The sequence below is a fragment of the Tachypleus tridentatus genome, chromosome 4 (assembly GCF_004210375.1).
Source record: "Tachypleus tridentatus isolate NWPU-2018 chromosome 4, ASM421037v1, whole genome shotgun sequence".
In the NCBI taxonomy this organism is placed as follows: domain Eukaryota; kingdom Metazoa; phylum Arthropoda; class Merostomata; order Xiphosura; family Limulidae; genus Tachypleus; species Tachypleus tridentatus.
The window spans coordinates 13,946,340-13,958,224 of NC_134828.1; the positions used below are offsets into that span (position 1 = coordinate 13,946,340).

The 11,885-nt window shown below is 31.9% G+C and overlaps 3 protein-coding genes across 4 annotated transcripts in view; 1 reads left to right on the forward strand and 2 right to left on the reverse strand.

Annotated features, from left to right (window-relative positions):
* Nucleotides 1-441: 441 nt before the first annotated feature.
* On the reverse strand, nt 442-1,043 carry LOC143250028 (uncharacterized). Its single transcript, XM_076500665.1, has 2 exons — nt 962-1,043; nt 442-818 (listed from the first exon to the last, which is right to left on the reverse strand). Exons 1-2 carry the CDS (start codon nt 1,041-1,043, stop codon nt 442-444), a joined length of 459 nt encoding a protein of 152 aa, XP_076356780.1.
* Nucleotides 1,044-2,036: 993 nt separating this feature from the next.
* Nucleotides 2,037-6,883, forward strand: LOC143250029 (cytochrome c oxidase assembly factor 7 homolog). Its single transcript, XM_076500666.1, is given in 5 exon segments — nt 2,037-2,356; nt 4,839-4,979; nt 6,164-6,183; nt 6,215-6,419; nt 6,422-6,883. Coding segments are annotated over 5 exon segments (657 nt in total). The 5' UTR covers nt 2,037-2,256; the 3' UTR covers nt 6,613-6,883.
* A 906-nt stretch (nt 6,884-7,789) lies between these two features.
* LOC143248601 (UV excision repair protein RAD23 homolog A-like) overlaps nt 7,790-11,885 on the reverse strand; it is a 103,601-nt gene continuing 99,505 nt past the window's right edge. For both annotated transcript variants that reach the window (XM_076497095.1, XM_076497096.1), the window contains exon 7: nt 7,790-8,458. In XM_076497095.1, the coding sequence (XP_076353210.1) occupies nt 8,403-8,458 (56 nt within the window). In that variant the 3' untranslated portion in view covers nt 7,790-8,402. The remainder of the gene's footprint in view (nt 8,459-11,885) is intronic.

The window sequence follows — 11,885 nt, forward strand, 5'->3', positions numbered from 1 at the left end:
ATGTTTCTTTCGCTTAAAAGGATATTGCATCAATATAAACTGCTCAAAAAGTAAAGGAACAAGTACGTTTTTTATATAATTTATCTCAGTGTTCCAAATGTGATGATATTTTTATCTTTTTAGGTAATTTGCTTCATTTCAGTTCCATCTGTATCCATGTTTTAATGTGTGATGAACGGTAAAACATGGAGAACTAATATTTTTAAAAAAATGACCAATATTACCAAAACTGATATCCCATATGAGACGATACTTTAAACAGTTTTATGCGTTTATTCAAGAAATGTTTGAAACATTCAATATTTAGTGTCACCTCCATGGGCTGTAACACACTTCTGACACTGATTTGGCACACTTTGAATCAGTCTATCCACGTTATCTTGGGGTATGGCAGCCCACTCGTCTACCAGGGCTTGTCGGAGTTCCTGTATATTCGCTAACTCAACTCGACAACATATCCCAATAATGTTCAATAGGACTTAAATCTGGAGATCTAGCAGACCACTCAAAAGTCTCTATTCCTTCCTCGTCAAGGAAGCCCATAGACAGTCTGTCGACGAGGGCTCGCGCGTAAACTTGCATGAGAATGAACCCATCTCCGACAGCATCGATAAAAGACCTCACAATGGGTTTCTGAATCTCGTCTCTATATCGTCGTGCGTTTAGAGCACCCCTGTTGAGGATGAGTGAGTCCGTGCGGCCACCCAAGCATATGCCTGCCCAGACCGTTACAGAACCTTCTTCATAAGCGTCGACTTGCTCAATGTTATAGGTGGAAAATCGTTCTCTCTGGCGTCTCCACACTCTCACACGTCCATCTTCACGAGACACAGTGAATATGCTCTCGTCTGTTCACAGCACGGTAGCCCATTGACGAAGTTCCCAGTCCAAATGCTGAAAAGCAAACTCCAACCTCGCTGCACGGTAACGCGCTGTCAGAATAACGCCTCTTGCAGGCCACCTGGCTCTAAGGCGTCCTTCGTGCAGACGATTGCGAACTGTTTGGGCCGACACACAGGTTCCAGTGGAATACTGAAGATCATTTCGCAGTGGCCGAGCCGTTGCTAACCAATCCCTCAGAGCAGTAGTCACGATGTAGTGGTCTTCTCTGGCTCTTGTGCAGCGATGACGGTCTTGACCTGGTCTCCTGCCATAAGAGTTCGTCTCTTAGTACCGTCGCAAAATTTGACTGATGACGCTTGGTGACACGCCGACGCGCTGTGCCACCCTCATTTGAGTCTGGCCATCCTCCAGCATCTGGACCGCTCTGGCCACCTTGTTCTCTGTCAGATGGCACCTAACTGCTTGGGTACACAAGATGAAGGTACACACTGACAAAACGAGCCGCAAAAGATCCATGTTGATGTTTATTTCGAGAATTAATGAGGAATGCATAGTTTCACGTTACAGTCTTATAGATGGTACCTTCAGTTGTATTCTCCTTGAGTTTCGTTTAAGTTGCTTCAAGCTTCACTTGCAAGCTTAAAAAATACACTTCTAGACGAATGGATATGTTTTTCATTCTTAAATTTAGTTATGACAGAAATGTAGTGAAATATGTACTTGTTCCTTTAACTTTTTTGAGCAGTATATAACATCTGGGTTAAAAACGTCGATACTGTAATGTCCTTTGCTGGTTGGTTGCGATATCGATTAAGTACTTAACCAGTGCTGTGAAGAGACATAGGTCACGATATAATGCTTTCAGTTGGACAAAGACACAAAGTTATCTGTTTAATTAATATGCGCTATCATCAGCCACTGTTCTTATAGAAGACAGTCGATTGAAGACATGGATTCACAGCATTGGACTTTGTGTTATGATTCAACCCAGCCAGAATGATAAAAGCCATACGATAAAGTTTAAAGTTAATGATATTTCTTATTCTTTTATCAAGCTGTAAACTTTAAAATACTACTCATAATCACATGATTTTAATATATACACAGACTTATTTTGTATTTTATGTCGTATTTACATAACAAATAATGGGAAAATGTATATTATTTGTGCCTATTTTTACACTTATTATTCGAAAACAAAAATGTTTTAAAGATGTCGTTTAAACTAGTGGATTACTTTACGGCTTTGATTTGTTTCGAATATTTTCTGGCTTGTGTAGTAAAAGAAAGTGAATCATACTGTATATGATTGTTACGTATGTTACTACGCTGTGTTTCTAAACTAAATTTTTGAATGAGTCATTTATTTGTGTCGTTAATGGATTGTGATGCACAATAATCTGTGACACAGTGATGGCTTTTGATTTAAGAAAAGAAGAAGATGTAAAGGAATTCTTGGAGAACCTTGGTATCGAATATCGTTTTCAGTGTTATCGAGAAAAGGAACCAGACGGTATGTTTTAAATTTACGTATTTAAATTGTAGATGCATCTAATTTAGGTAGTTCCTGCGATTAAGATTATAATTTTCTACATATACCGATCTTACAAAGAACTATTATTATTAAACTTATTCGAGAATGTACGTCCTGCACAATCAGTGTTATCGAGTTATTTAGATCATATTAAAAATTCTAATGTTGAATTAATCACTCATGTAAGTTAAATATGAAAGACCGTGTAAGTGTTGATATTATTAGTACCAAAACAATATTACAAATAAGAAACAATTACGTTAACGAAATGACTTGTATCTGAATGCTATACTAACACTGATAGTAACAGATGAACGTGGTTAGCGAAAATATTTTAAAATATGGACAAATGTAACTGGATTATGAAAAACAAAAATCTGCAGCTAGCATAATTTTTGTCACAAATCTTAGGCTAATGTTTTAAACAATATCTTTCAATATAAGTGTCCCTTATTTAAGTGGAGGGTGTGTAATAAACACCAACATATTGGGAATAGGTAAAAAACTAAAATGCCAGAAGAATGTATTAATATAACTGTCTGGGCAGTATGCTTAAATCATTCTAAATGACACACGTATTTCATTCAGTACTTGAACTTTGTCATATGGTAATCGTATTTTTAAATGTATCATAGTTGTTCTGTGTAATATAAAAATAACATGCTTTTCTCTGGATAAAGCACTTAAATAGTACTAAATGCTGCAAATTGTATGTCATTCATTTACTAAGATTATCCTCTTCAAAAATAAATAACCTCTAAATCTAAATTGGTTTTTGTGTAAATCATAAATAATTTCTGACTAGTATATATTTGCCTGGATGAAGCAGTTAATTAATAATGAATTATCCATTTCATATGTAACTCAATTACTCCAGTCTTCTCCAACAATAATCTTAAGAATTATCTTCAAGTGTATTAGTCTTTCTCTAATATCAACAACCTCTGTGGACTAGTATATATATTTACCTGGATGTTACTGTTGTTGTTTTGAATTAAGCTCATCAATTTTTCCAATTTATTATTATTTGTTTCGGAGTGACACAGTATTATGTCTGTAGACTCACACCATTATAACCTGGGCTTCAATACCTGTGGTGGGCAGAGCATAGATAACCTACAGTGTATCTTTGCACTTAACTACAAACCAAACTGATTATTAAGGTGTTATGTCTAGCAGAGGTTTTCTGTTCATGAAGATTTATACTCCATTATAGATATGAAAACCCAAACACTGTAAGTGAATGTAGAGTATTTGATTTCCTTACAACACAAAAATGGTAAATAAACTGTTTGTTTTACTGATACATAAAGTAATGGATAACATAATTTAAAAATCTTATTGTAACCCTTTTGTCAAATATGTAGAAAACTGAATTATAATCTATTATTAATATTTTATTTTTTTTCCAGTAAGCTGAAATAATGACATTCCAGATTGGTTGTTTTCATTTCAAATTTTTCTATCTTTGTCTTTTACTATCAAGGATACATTTAGAGCAAAGACACATTTAAAGAAATTCATGATGTAAACTTTGTACACAGATATCTCATTAAAATCGTTACTTATTCAGTGAATCATGATTTCAAAGCTTGTCTTAATTTTGTTTTTGAAAGAAAACATTCTGAGATTTGTTTCAAGCCTCTAACACAAGGCCAGCGTGACAGTTAACCAATATCTGTTTTAATTATATCCAGTGCTCAAAGTGGAGTGTGTCACTTTTTGTGTACTTTCATTAAGAATTCCAAACAATTAAAACTATTTCCGTTTTATGCACAAGTGTAGCCCTAATTACATCTGATTTACTATATAAACATGGTTTTCTTGCAACTAGATTGAGAACCAAGTATGTAACAAAAATATCCCTGAAAAGTAGTATTGTAGTTGGTTATATTTGATTATGGAAAATCTAATTAAACTAGTTTGAAGTTAATGACAAATTCTTGATTATTTTGATTAATTAACATGCTACAACCTTTCTGTGATATTTACAATTGTACATTTTCTAGTCTCCAGGGCATTGTAAAACTTGGGTCTGTGCACTCAAGAGATATTCTAAAGGACAGTGAGATTTTAATCACATCTACAAAGGTTTAGTAAAATTTCTCTGAGATTGGTTTTCTGTAAAACATTTAAAACTTTACCTTCCAGACAAATCATTTGAGTGAATGAAAAAGTTTCAGAATCTTCTAAAGAGAAATTAAGCAAATGACACCATTTAGGCTAGTAGTAATTTCTATTTATTCTCAGTATGTATTTGAAAGTTCAAATCTTTCAACTTATAAGTTGATAATTGTAAAATATCAAAAGAGCAATGCTGTAAGTTACGTTTTTCAAATTTAAGTTGTAAAATATCTTGCCTTATCTGTACCAGGTAAAGAAAAATGTGTAATTTCCATAAATTCATATGGGAAAATTAAGTCAAATTTATAACACATGAACAATTATATTTTCGGTGTAGGATGCCATAGGTTAGGAGATTTTTTGGAAGCTGTCAAGAAAGATTACCATAAAGCCTGTAAAATTTACAAGTTCAACTGTGATGACTATAAATACGGGAAGAGCTGTTTTAAATATGGAAATTATAGTTTTCTTGGAAAAGGTAATGTTGCAAGTTATTTTAGTATTCAAGTTCCATTTTATAATAAGTCAAACGTAAACAGCCGTAAAGCTTTAACTAAAAACTTGTTTGAAGCTCTTGGTTTTAATCAGTTTCTTTTCTTTTTTTTAGTAGTAAATTACCTTGGTAGAAAGTCACTTGTGACATTTAAGTGATTCTAGAAACATCTTATTTAATGGTAACATTAGAATTATTTACTAGAAATACATCCATTTTATCAACTGGTCATATTGAAGCTGCAGTTCACCATGTTTAACTATGTTAAGCCTACACCACTATACAATTTTATTGAATCTTTAAGGCTCAAGTTAGTAGTCTAGAGAGCTCTGATATCTGGCATACGTATTAAACACTTGGCCGTAATCTTATTTTGGTAATTAATTACAGACTGTGCAATATTCATCTATCATGACAATGTATAGTTTTTGATCAGAAATTGGTGTATACTATTTGAAGTTAAACAACATTTAAAGTCTTTTTATTTAATAAATAGATATTTTTTGTTGGAGAATTTTTTTTCTTTTGGCAGAACCAAATATGATCAGTTTTTGTCTGCTACATTTATCTCTGAAAACATAAGGGTTTTTATAACAGCCCTCAAGCAGTAGTAAACATTTATAAAGATTTGCTAATCAATAATATTGATTTTTACTTATTACCCCTACTTGATATATCATAATGCATTATTTTTACCAATAACTCCAAGACTGTCACAGGCTTTAAACTATTCATGTTTAATGTAGCTTTTGACATAACATTGGAAACATATTTCTGCATATTAAAAGACAACAGGAAGGGTAACGAATTTCAAGCCACTATTTTCATGAAATGTGAGAAATACTTACAGTTTACTTTAATGAACACCCAATACCACATGTATGTACACAGTGTTAAGATTTTTGTTTTCAAATTATAATTAGTTCCAAAGTGTTTCTAATTCATGGATAATTTAATGGTGAGCTTTTGGATAACCATTCTTCTCATTTTGTATAGATTTAAATAAACACTCAAAGAAAAGCTGAGATAATTTCTATAGAGTTTCAAAGGGTTGGAAAAACATTAAGTAAAATATTTTCATATTTATTTCAAAGTTTAAGTAGGTTACACAGGCTCTAAAATGAAACGATTGTTTTATGCTTAATGTAATTGTAATTTTTTTTTAACAGGTTGCAAAGCAGACCTCGACAGAGCTTTGAATACTATAGTATAGGTTTGAGAATGCTTCCCCAGAATCGTGCCTGCACGCTGGGTTGATGCTTACATCTACAAACAGAGATGAAAAAATCCCTTGGCGGAAAGACTATGTGAAGGGTGTAGAATTTCTGGATAAAGGCTGTCAAGGAAATAATGGTATGAGCTGCTATTTTGCCAGTGGAATTTATATTACTGGTGCACCAAATGTTCTTAAGAACATGGAAAAGGCTTTGAATACACTCGGAAAGCTTGCGAGCTGGACAACATCCATGCTTGTGCAAACCTCAGCCAGATGTATCGAAAAGGTGATGGTGTCAAAAAAGATACATCATTAGCTCAGAAATACAAGGATAAAGCTCTAGAGATGCAAGAACAGATTACGAAGGGATTTCGACAAATAGATTTCGAACAGGGAACATAACCAGTAGGCTACAATTTGTCACGATTCCTCCCTGTTCTAGAGTAAGGTTTGGTGTTACTTTTACAGAACTTTATGGTGAATACTTGATTTGATTAATTACACTGTATCTATGTTTCATAGATATTAAATAACTGAGTCACTTTGAACTGTTAATAATTAAAAGAATGTGAGAATGAATATTTCATGTATAAAAATGTATGATGCTGCTCAAGTAATACTGAATGTAAATGCATTACAGAAAAAATTAAAGAGCAGTTTCTACCAAACTGAATGAGAACTGATGATTTCAGTAAAGATATTACATTTTTTAAGGAGAAGGAAAGCTAAACTATGTTGCAGGTTGTTGTAATAAAAATAACAGTGTAGGATGTCTTTCTGAACACAGTGATATGTAACTTTTTAATATTACACTTCATCAGCTAATTGCTCTTATACAGCTGAATATTACACAAAACTGGTGATTTCTTTTTCAAAGATACATTTCTCTGAAGTTTAAGAACACAATTTATTCTTTTGAAGAGTGAATGTCAGTCAACAATCCACAATGAAGAAAAAAACCTGTTAATGACCGAAGAAGGTCGAAAGGTTGTTCGCTCCTCTACATAAAAATGTTCTCAACCCATACCAGCTGTTTTTAAATGTATATTTGTCAGTCAACAAACATACGTAAATCTTACTTTTAAACAGAAGGTGATGGCCAGGACTACAAATCAGGAATTCTAAGATCACAATATTACACTGAGCATGCTGTGAGCAAGTCATAAATATAAAAGCCAGTTCTACAGTTAAGAATAGATGTAGAGATCAGGTGTTGTCTGTTGGTTGGCATTTTTATACTTAGCATTTCGAAATTGGTGGTTTCCAAGTGGGATGTTTGGCTCATGTGTTGCTGGTTGTAAAACCAAGTACTGTAAACTTGACATACAAGAATGTTATTCTGTATATAAAATCAAATAATCTAAGAAAAGATGAATTGAATACAAATCATTTGTGAATTTTAATGTTTAATAACATAATAAAATATTAAGTAACTAATTATATTTTGTGGTAAGTTATATTTCCCAGTTCACATAACTAACAAGTACCAATGACTTAACTGTACTAAAACACAGAGTAATAAAATTCATTTTTACCCAATACCAAGGTATAGCTAGAAAAAACTGACACCATCCAAATATTAATTTCATAAGTTTTATTTCTTTTTTACAGAGATTCATTTAACATGAAAAACCAAAGGCACAGTACACACTCCAGGAAATTAAGTACAGGCGCTGAAATTTTGAACACGCCATTTCTAACTGAAGAGCATGGGCTAATAGTGAGCTTTTTAGGAAACAAAAATCAATACATCTGTGGTTTACTAATATTTATAATATTAACAAAAGAGAATTTTCCTTTTTAACTTGAAAATGGATCTTTAAATACGAAACTTCTAGGTTTTCTATTTTTTGATGCTAGATTAATAGCACTTTTATATTAAAAGCAAGCATTATGTTATTTATTTTTTGCTTTAAGGGAAAGTTTATTAATTCAGCAAGTATACAGCTTTAGAAGAAAACAATCAAGTTTTTCTATTGCCCACTACAACAGTGGTTTTTATTTCATCTTCTCTCGAGTTTAAATGAATATTATGATGACAGTGCATACACTTCTTTTCAGTTATTTTCCTAAGGTAGCCATAACAATGCTGCAATCTTTAGATTTTCTGAAACAGATGACACCACAATGTTTTCTGTCAATCATCGAAGTTTTGAGACAAGAGAAAATTGGCTGCTAGATTTTCGTTCTTGTCACAAGCAAAGTAGGCTTGAATTACTAGATACTCTGGAAATCCTAAGGCTTTTAGCTGTGGGAAAAAAAGTAAATATTGAATGTAAAACTATAAACAGAGGGTTAACTTTGAAACTTCTCTCCTAAAGCTTAAGAGACAGAGGTTAAAGTGGCTTTGACAATACATCATTGTAACTATCTATCTATTATGTGGCAGTAAGTATAAAAAATGCTCTTAAGAACGATGGTTTTTTAAATTATCTTGTTGTGAAGATTACTGAACTATCACTTAATAGTATGTGGGTAAAGAGGAAAAAAAGGACAATTCATTTGGTTAAGTAGGTCACAATGTAATATTACTAAATGTCCTTACTCTTTCAAGAACAATTCATTTGGTTAAGGAGGTCACAATGTAATATTACTAAATGTCCTTTCTCTTTCAAGAACAATTAATTTGGTTAAGGAAGCCACAATGTAATATTACTAAATGTCCTTACACTTTCAAGAACAATTGATTTGGTTAAGAAGGGCACAATGTAATATTACTAAATGTCCTTACTCTTTAGAGTACAACTTATTTGGTTAAGGAAGCCACAATGTAATATTACTAAATGTCCTTACTCTTTCAAGATCAATTCATTTTGTAAGAAGGTCACAATGTAATATTACTAAATGTCCTTACTCTTTCAAGAACAATTCATTTGGTTAAGGAGGTCACAATGTAATATTACTAAATGTCCTTACACTTTCAAGAACAATTCATTTGGTTAAGGAGGTCACAATGTAATATTACTAAATGTTCTTACTCTTTCAAGAACAATTCATTTGGTTAAGAAGGGCACAATGTAATATTACTAAATGTCCTTACTCTTTCAAGAACAATTATTTGGTTAAGGAAGCCACAATGTAATATTACTAAATGTCCTTACTCTTTCAAGAACAATTCATTTGGTTAAGAAGGTCACAATGTAATATTACTAAATGTCCTTACTCTTTCAAGAACAATTCATTTGGTTAAGGAGGTCACAATGTAATATTACTAAATGTCCTTACTCTTTCAAGAACAATTCATTTGGTTAAAAAGGTCACAATGTAATATTACTAAATGTCCTTACTCTTTCAAGAACAATTCATTTGGTTAAGGAAGCCACAATGTTATATTACTAAATGTTCTTACTCTTTCAAGAACAATTCATTTGGTTAAGGAAGCCACAATGTTATATTACTAAATGTCCTTACTCTTTCAAGAACAATTCATTTGGTTAAGGAAGGCCACAATGTAATATTACTAAATGTCCTTACTCTTTCAAGAACAATTCATTTGGTTAAGGAAGCCACAATGTTATATTACTAAATGTCCTTTCTCTTTCAAGAACAATTAATTTGGTTAAGGAGGCCACAATGTAATATTACTAAATGTCCTTACTCTTTCAAGAACAATTCATTTGGTTAAGGAAGCCACAATGTAATATTATTAAATATCCTTACATTTTCAAGAACAATTGATTTGGTTAAGAAAGCCACAATGTTATATTACTAAATGTCCTTACTCTTTCAAGAACAATTCATTTGGTGAAGAAAGCCACAATGTTATATTACTAAATGTCCTTACTCTTTCAAGAACAATTCATTTGGTTAAAGGAAGCCACAATGTTATATTACTAAATGTCCTTACTCTTTCAAGAACAATTAATTTGGTTAAGGAGGCCACAATGTAATATTACTAAATGTCCTTACTCTTTCAAGAACAATTCATTTGGTTAAGGAGGCCACAATGTAATATTACTAAATGTCCTTTCTCTTTCAAGAACAATTAATTTGGTTAAGGAGGCCACGATGTAATATTACTAAATGTCCTTACTCTTTCAAGAACAATTCATTTGGTTAAGGAAGCCACAATATAATATCATTACTAAATGTCCTTACTCTTTCAAGAACAATTAATTTGGTTAAGGAAGCCACAATGTAATATTACTAAATTTCCGTACTGTTTCAAGAACAATTCATTTGGTTAATGAGGTCACAATGTTATATTACTAAATGTCCTTACTCTTTCAAGTATAATTCATTTGGTTAAAAATGTCACAATGTAATATTACTAAATGTCCTTACTCTTTCAAGAACAATTCATTTGGTTAAGGAGGCCACAATGTAATATTACTAAATGTCCTTACTCTTTCAAGAACAATTCATTTGGTTAAGGATGCCACAATGTAATATTACCAAATGTCCTTAATCTTGCAAGAACAATTCATTTGGTTAAGGAGGCCACAATGTAATATTACTAAATGTCCTTACTCTTTCAAGAACAATTCATTTGGTTAAGGAGGCCACAATGTAATATTACTAAATGTCCTTTCTCTTTCAAGAACAATTCATTTGGTTAAGGAGATCATAATGTAATATTACTAAATGTCCTTACTCTATGAAGAACAATTCATTTGGTTAAGGATGCCACAATGTAATATTACTAAATGTCCTTACTCTTTCAAGAACAATTCATTTGGTTAAAAAGGTCACAATGTAATATTACTAAATGTCCTTACTGTTTCAAGAACAATTCATTTGGTTAAGGAGATCACAATGTAATATTACTAAATGTCCGTACTGTTTCAAGAACAATTCATTTGGTTAATGAGGTCACAATGTAATATTACTAAATGTCCTTAATCTTTCAAGAACAATTCATTTGGTTAAGGAGGCCACAATATAATATCATTACTAAATGTCCTTACTTTTTCAAGAACAATTAATTTGGTTAAGAAAGCCACAATGTTATATTACTAAATGTCCTTACTCTTTCAAGAACAATTAATTTGGTTAAGGAGGCCACAATGTAATATTACTAAATGTCCTTACTCTTTCAAGAACAATTCATTTGGTTAAAGAAGCCACAATGTTATATTACTAAATGTCCTTTCTCTTTCAAGAACAATTCATTTGGTTATGGAGGCCACAATGTAATATTACTAAATGTCCTTACTCTTTCAAGAACAATTCATTTGGTTAAGGAAGCCACAATGTAATATTACTAAATGTCCTTACTCTTTCAAGAACAATTCATTTGGTTAAGGAAGCCACAATGTTATATTACTAAATGTCCTTACTCTTTCAAGAACAATTTATTTGGTTAAAAAGGTCACAATGTATTATTACTAAATGTCCTTACTCTTTCAAGAACAATTCATTTGGGTTAGGAAGGCCACAATGTTATATTACTAAATGTCTTTCTCTTTCAAGAACAATTAATTTGGTTAAGGAAGCCACAATGTTATATTACTAAATGTCCTTACTCTTTCAAGAACAATTCATTTGGTTAAGGAGGCCACAATGTAATATTACTAAATGTCCTTACTCTTTCAAGAACAATTCATTTGGTTAAGAGAAGCCACAATGTAATATTACTAAATGTCCTTACTATTTCAAGAACAATTCATTTGGTTAAAAGCCACAATGTTATATTACTAAATGTCCTTACTCTTTCAAGAACAATTCATTTGGTT

What these genes read in the sequence shown, in the direction of transcription:
- LOC143250028 (XM_076500665.1), bottom strand. Translation starts at nt 1,043, where the DNA reads ATGATCTTCAGTATTCCACTGGAACCTGTGTGTCGGCCCAAACAGTTC. An exon ending in GAAGGACGCCTTAGAGCCAG is followed by an intron (nt 819 to 961) that starts GTGGCCTGCAAG and finishes TGTCTCGTGAAG; the next exon opens with ATGGACGTGTGAGAGTGTGG.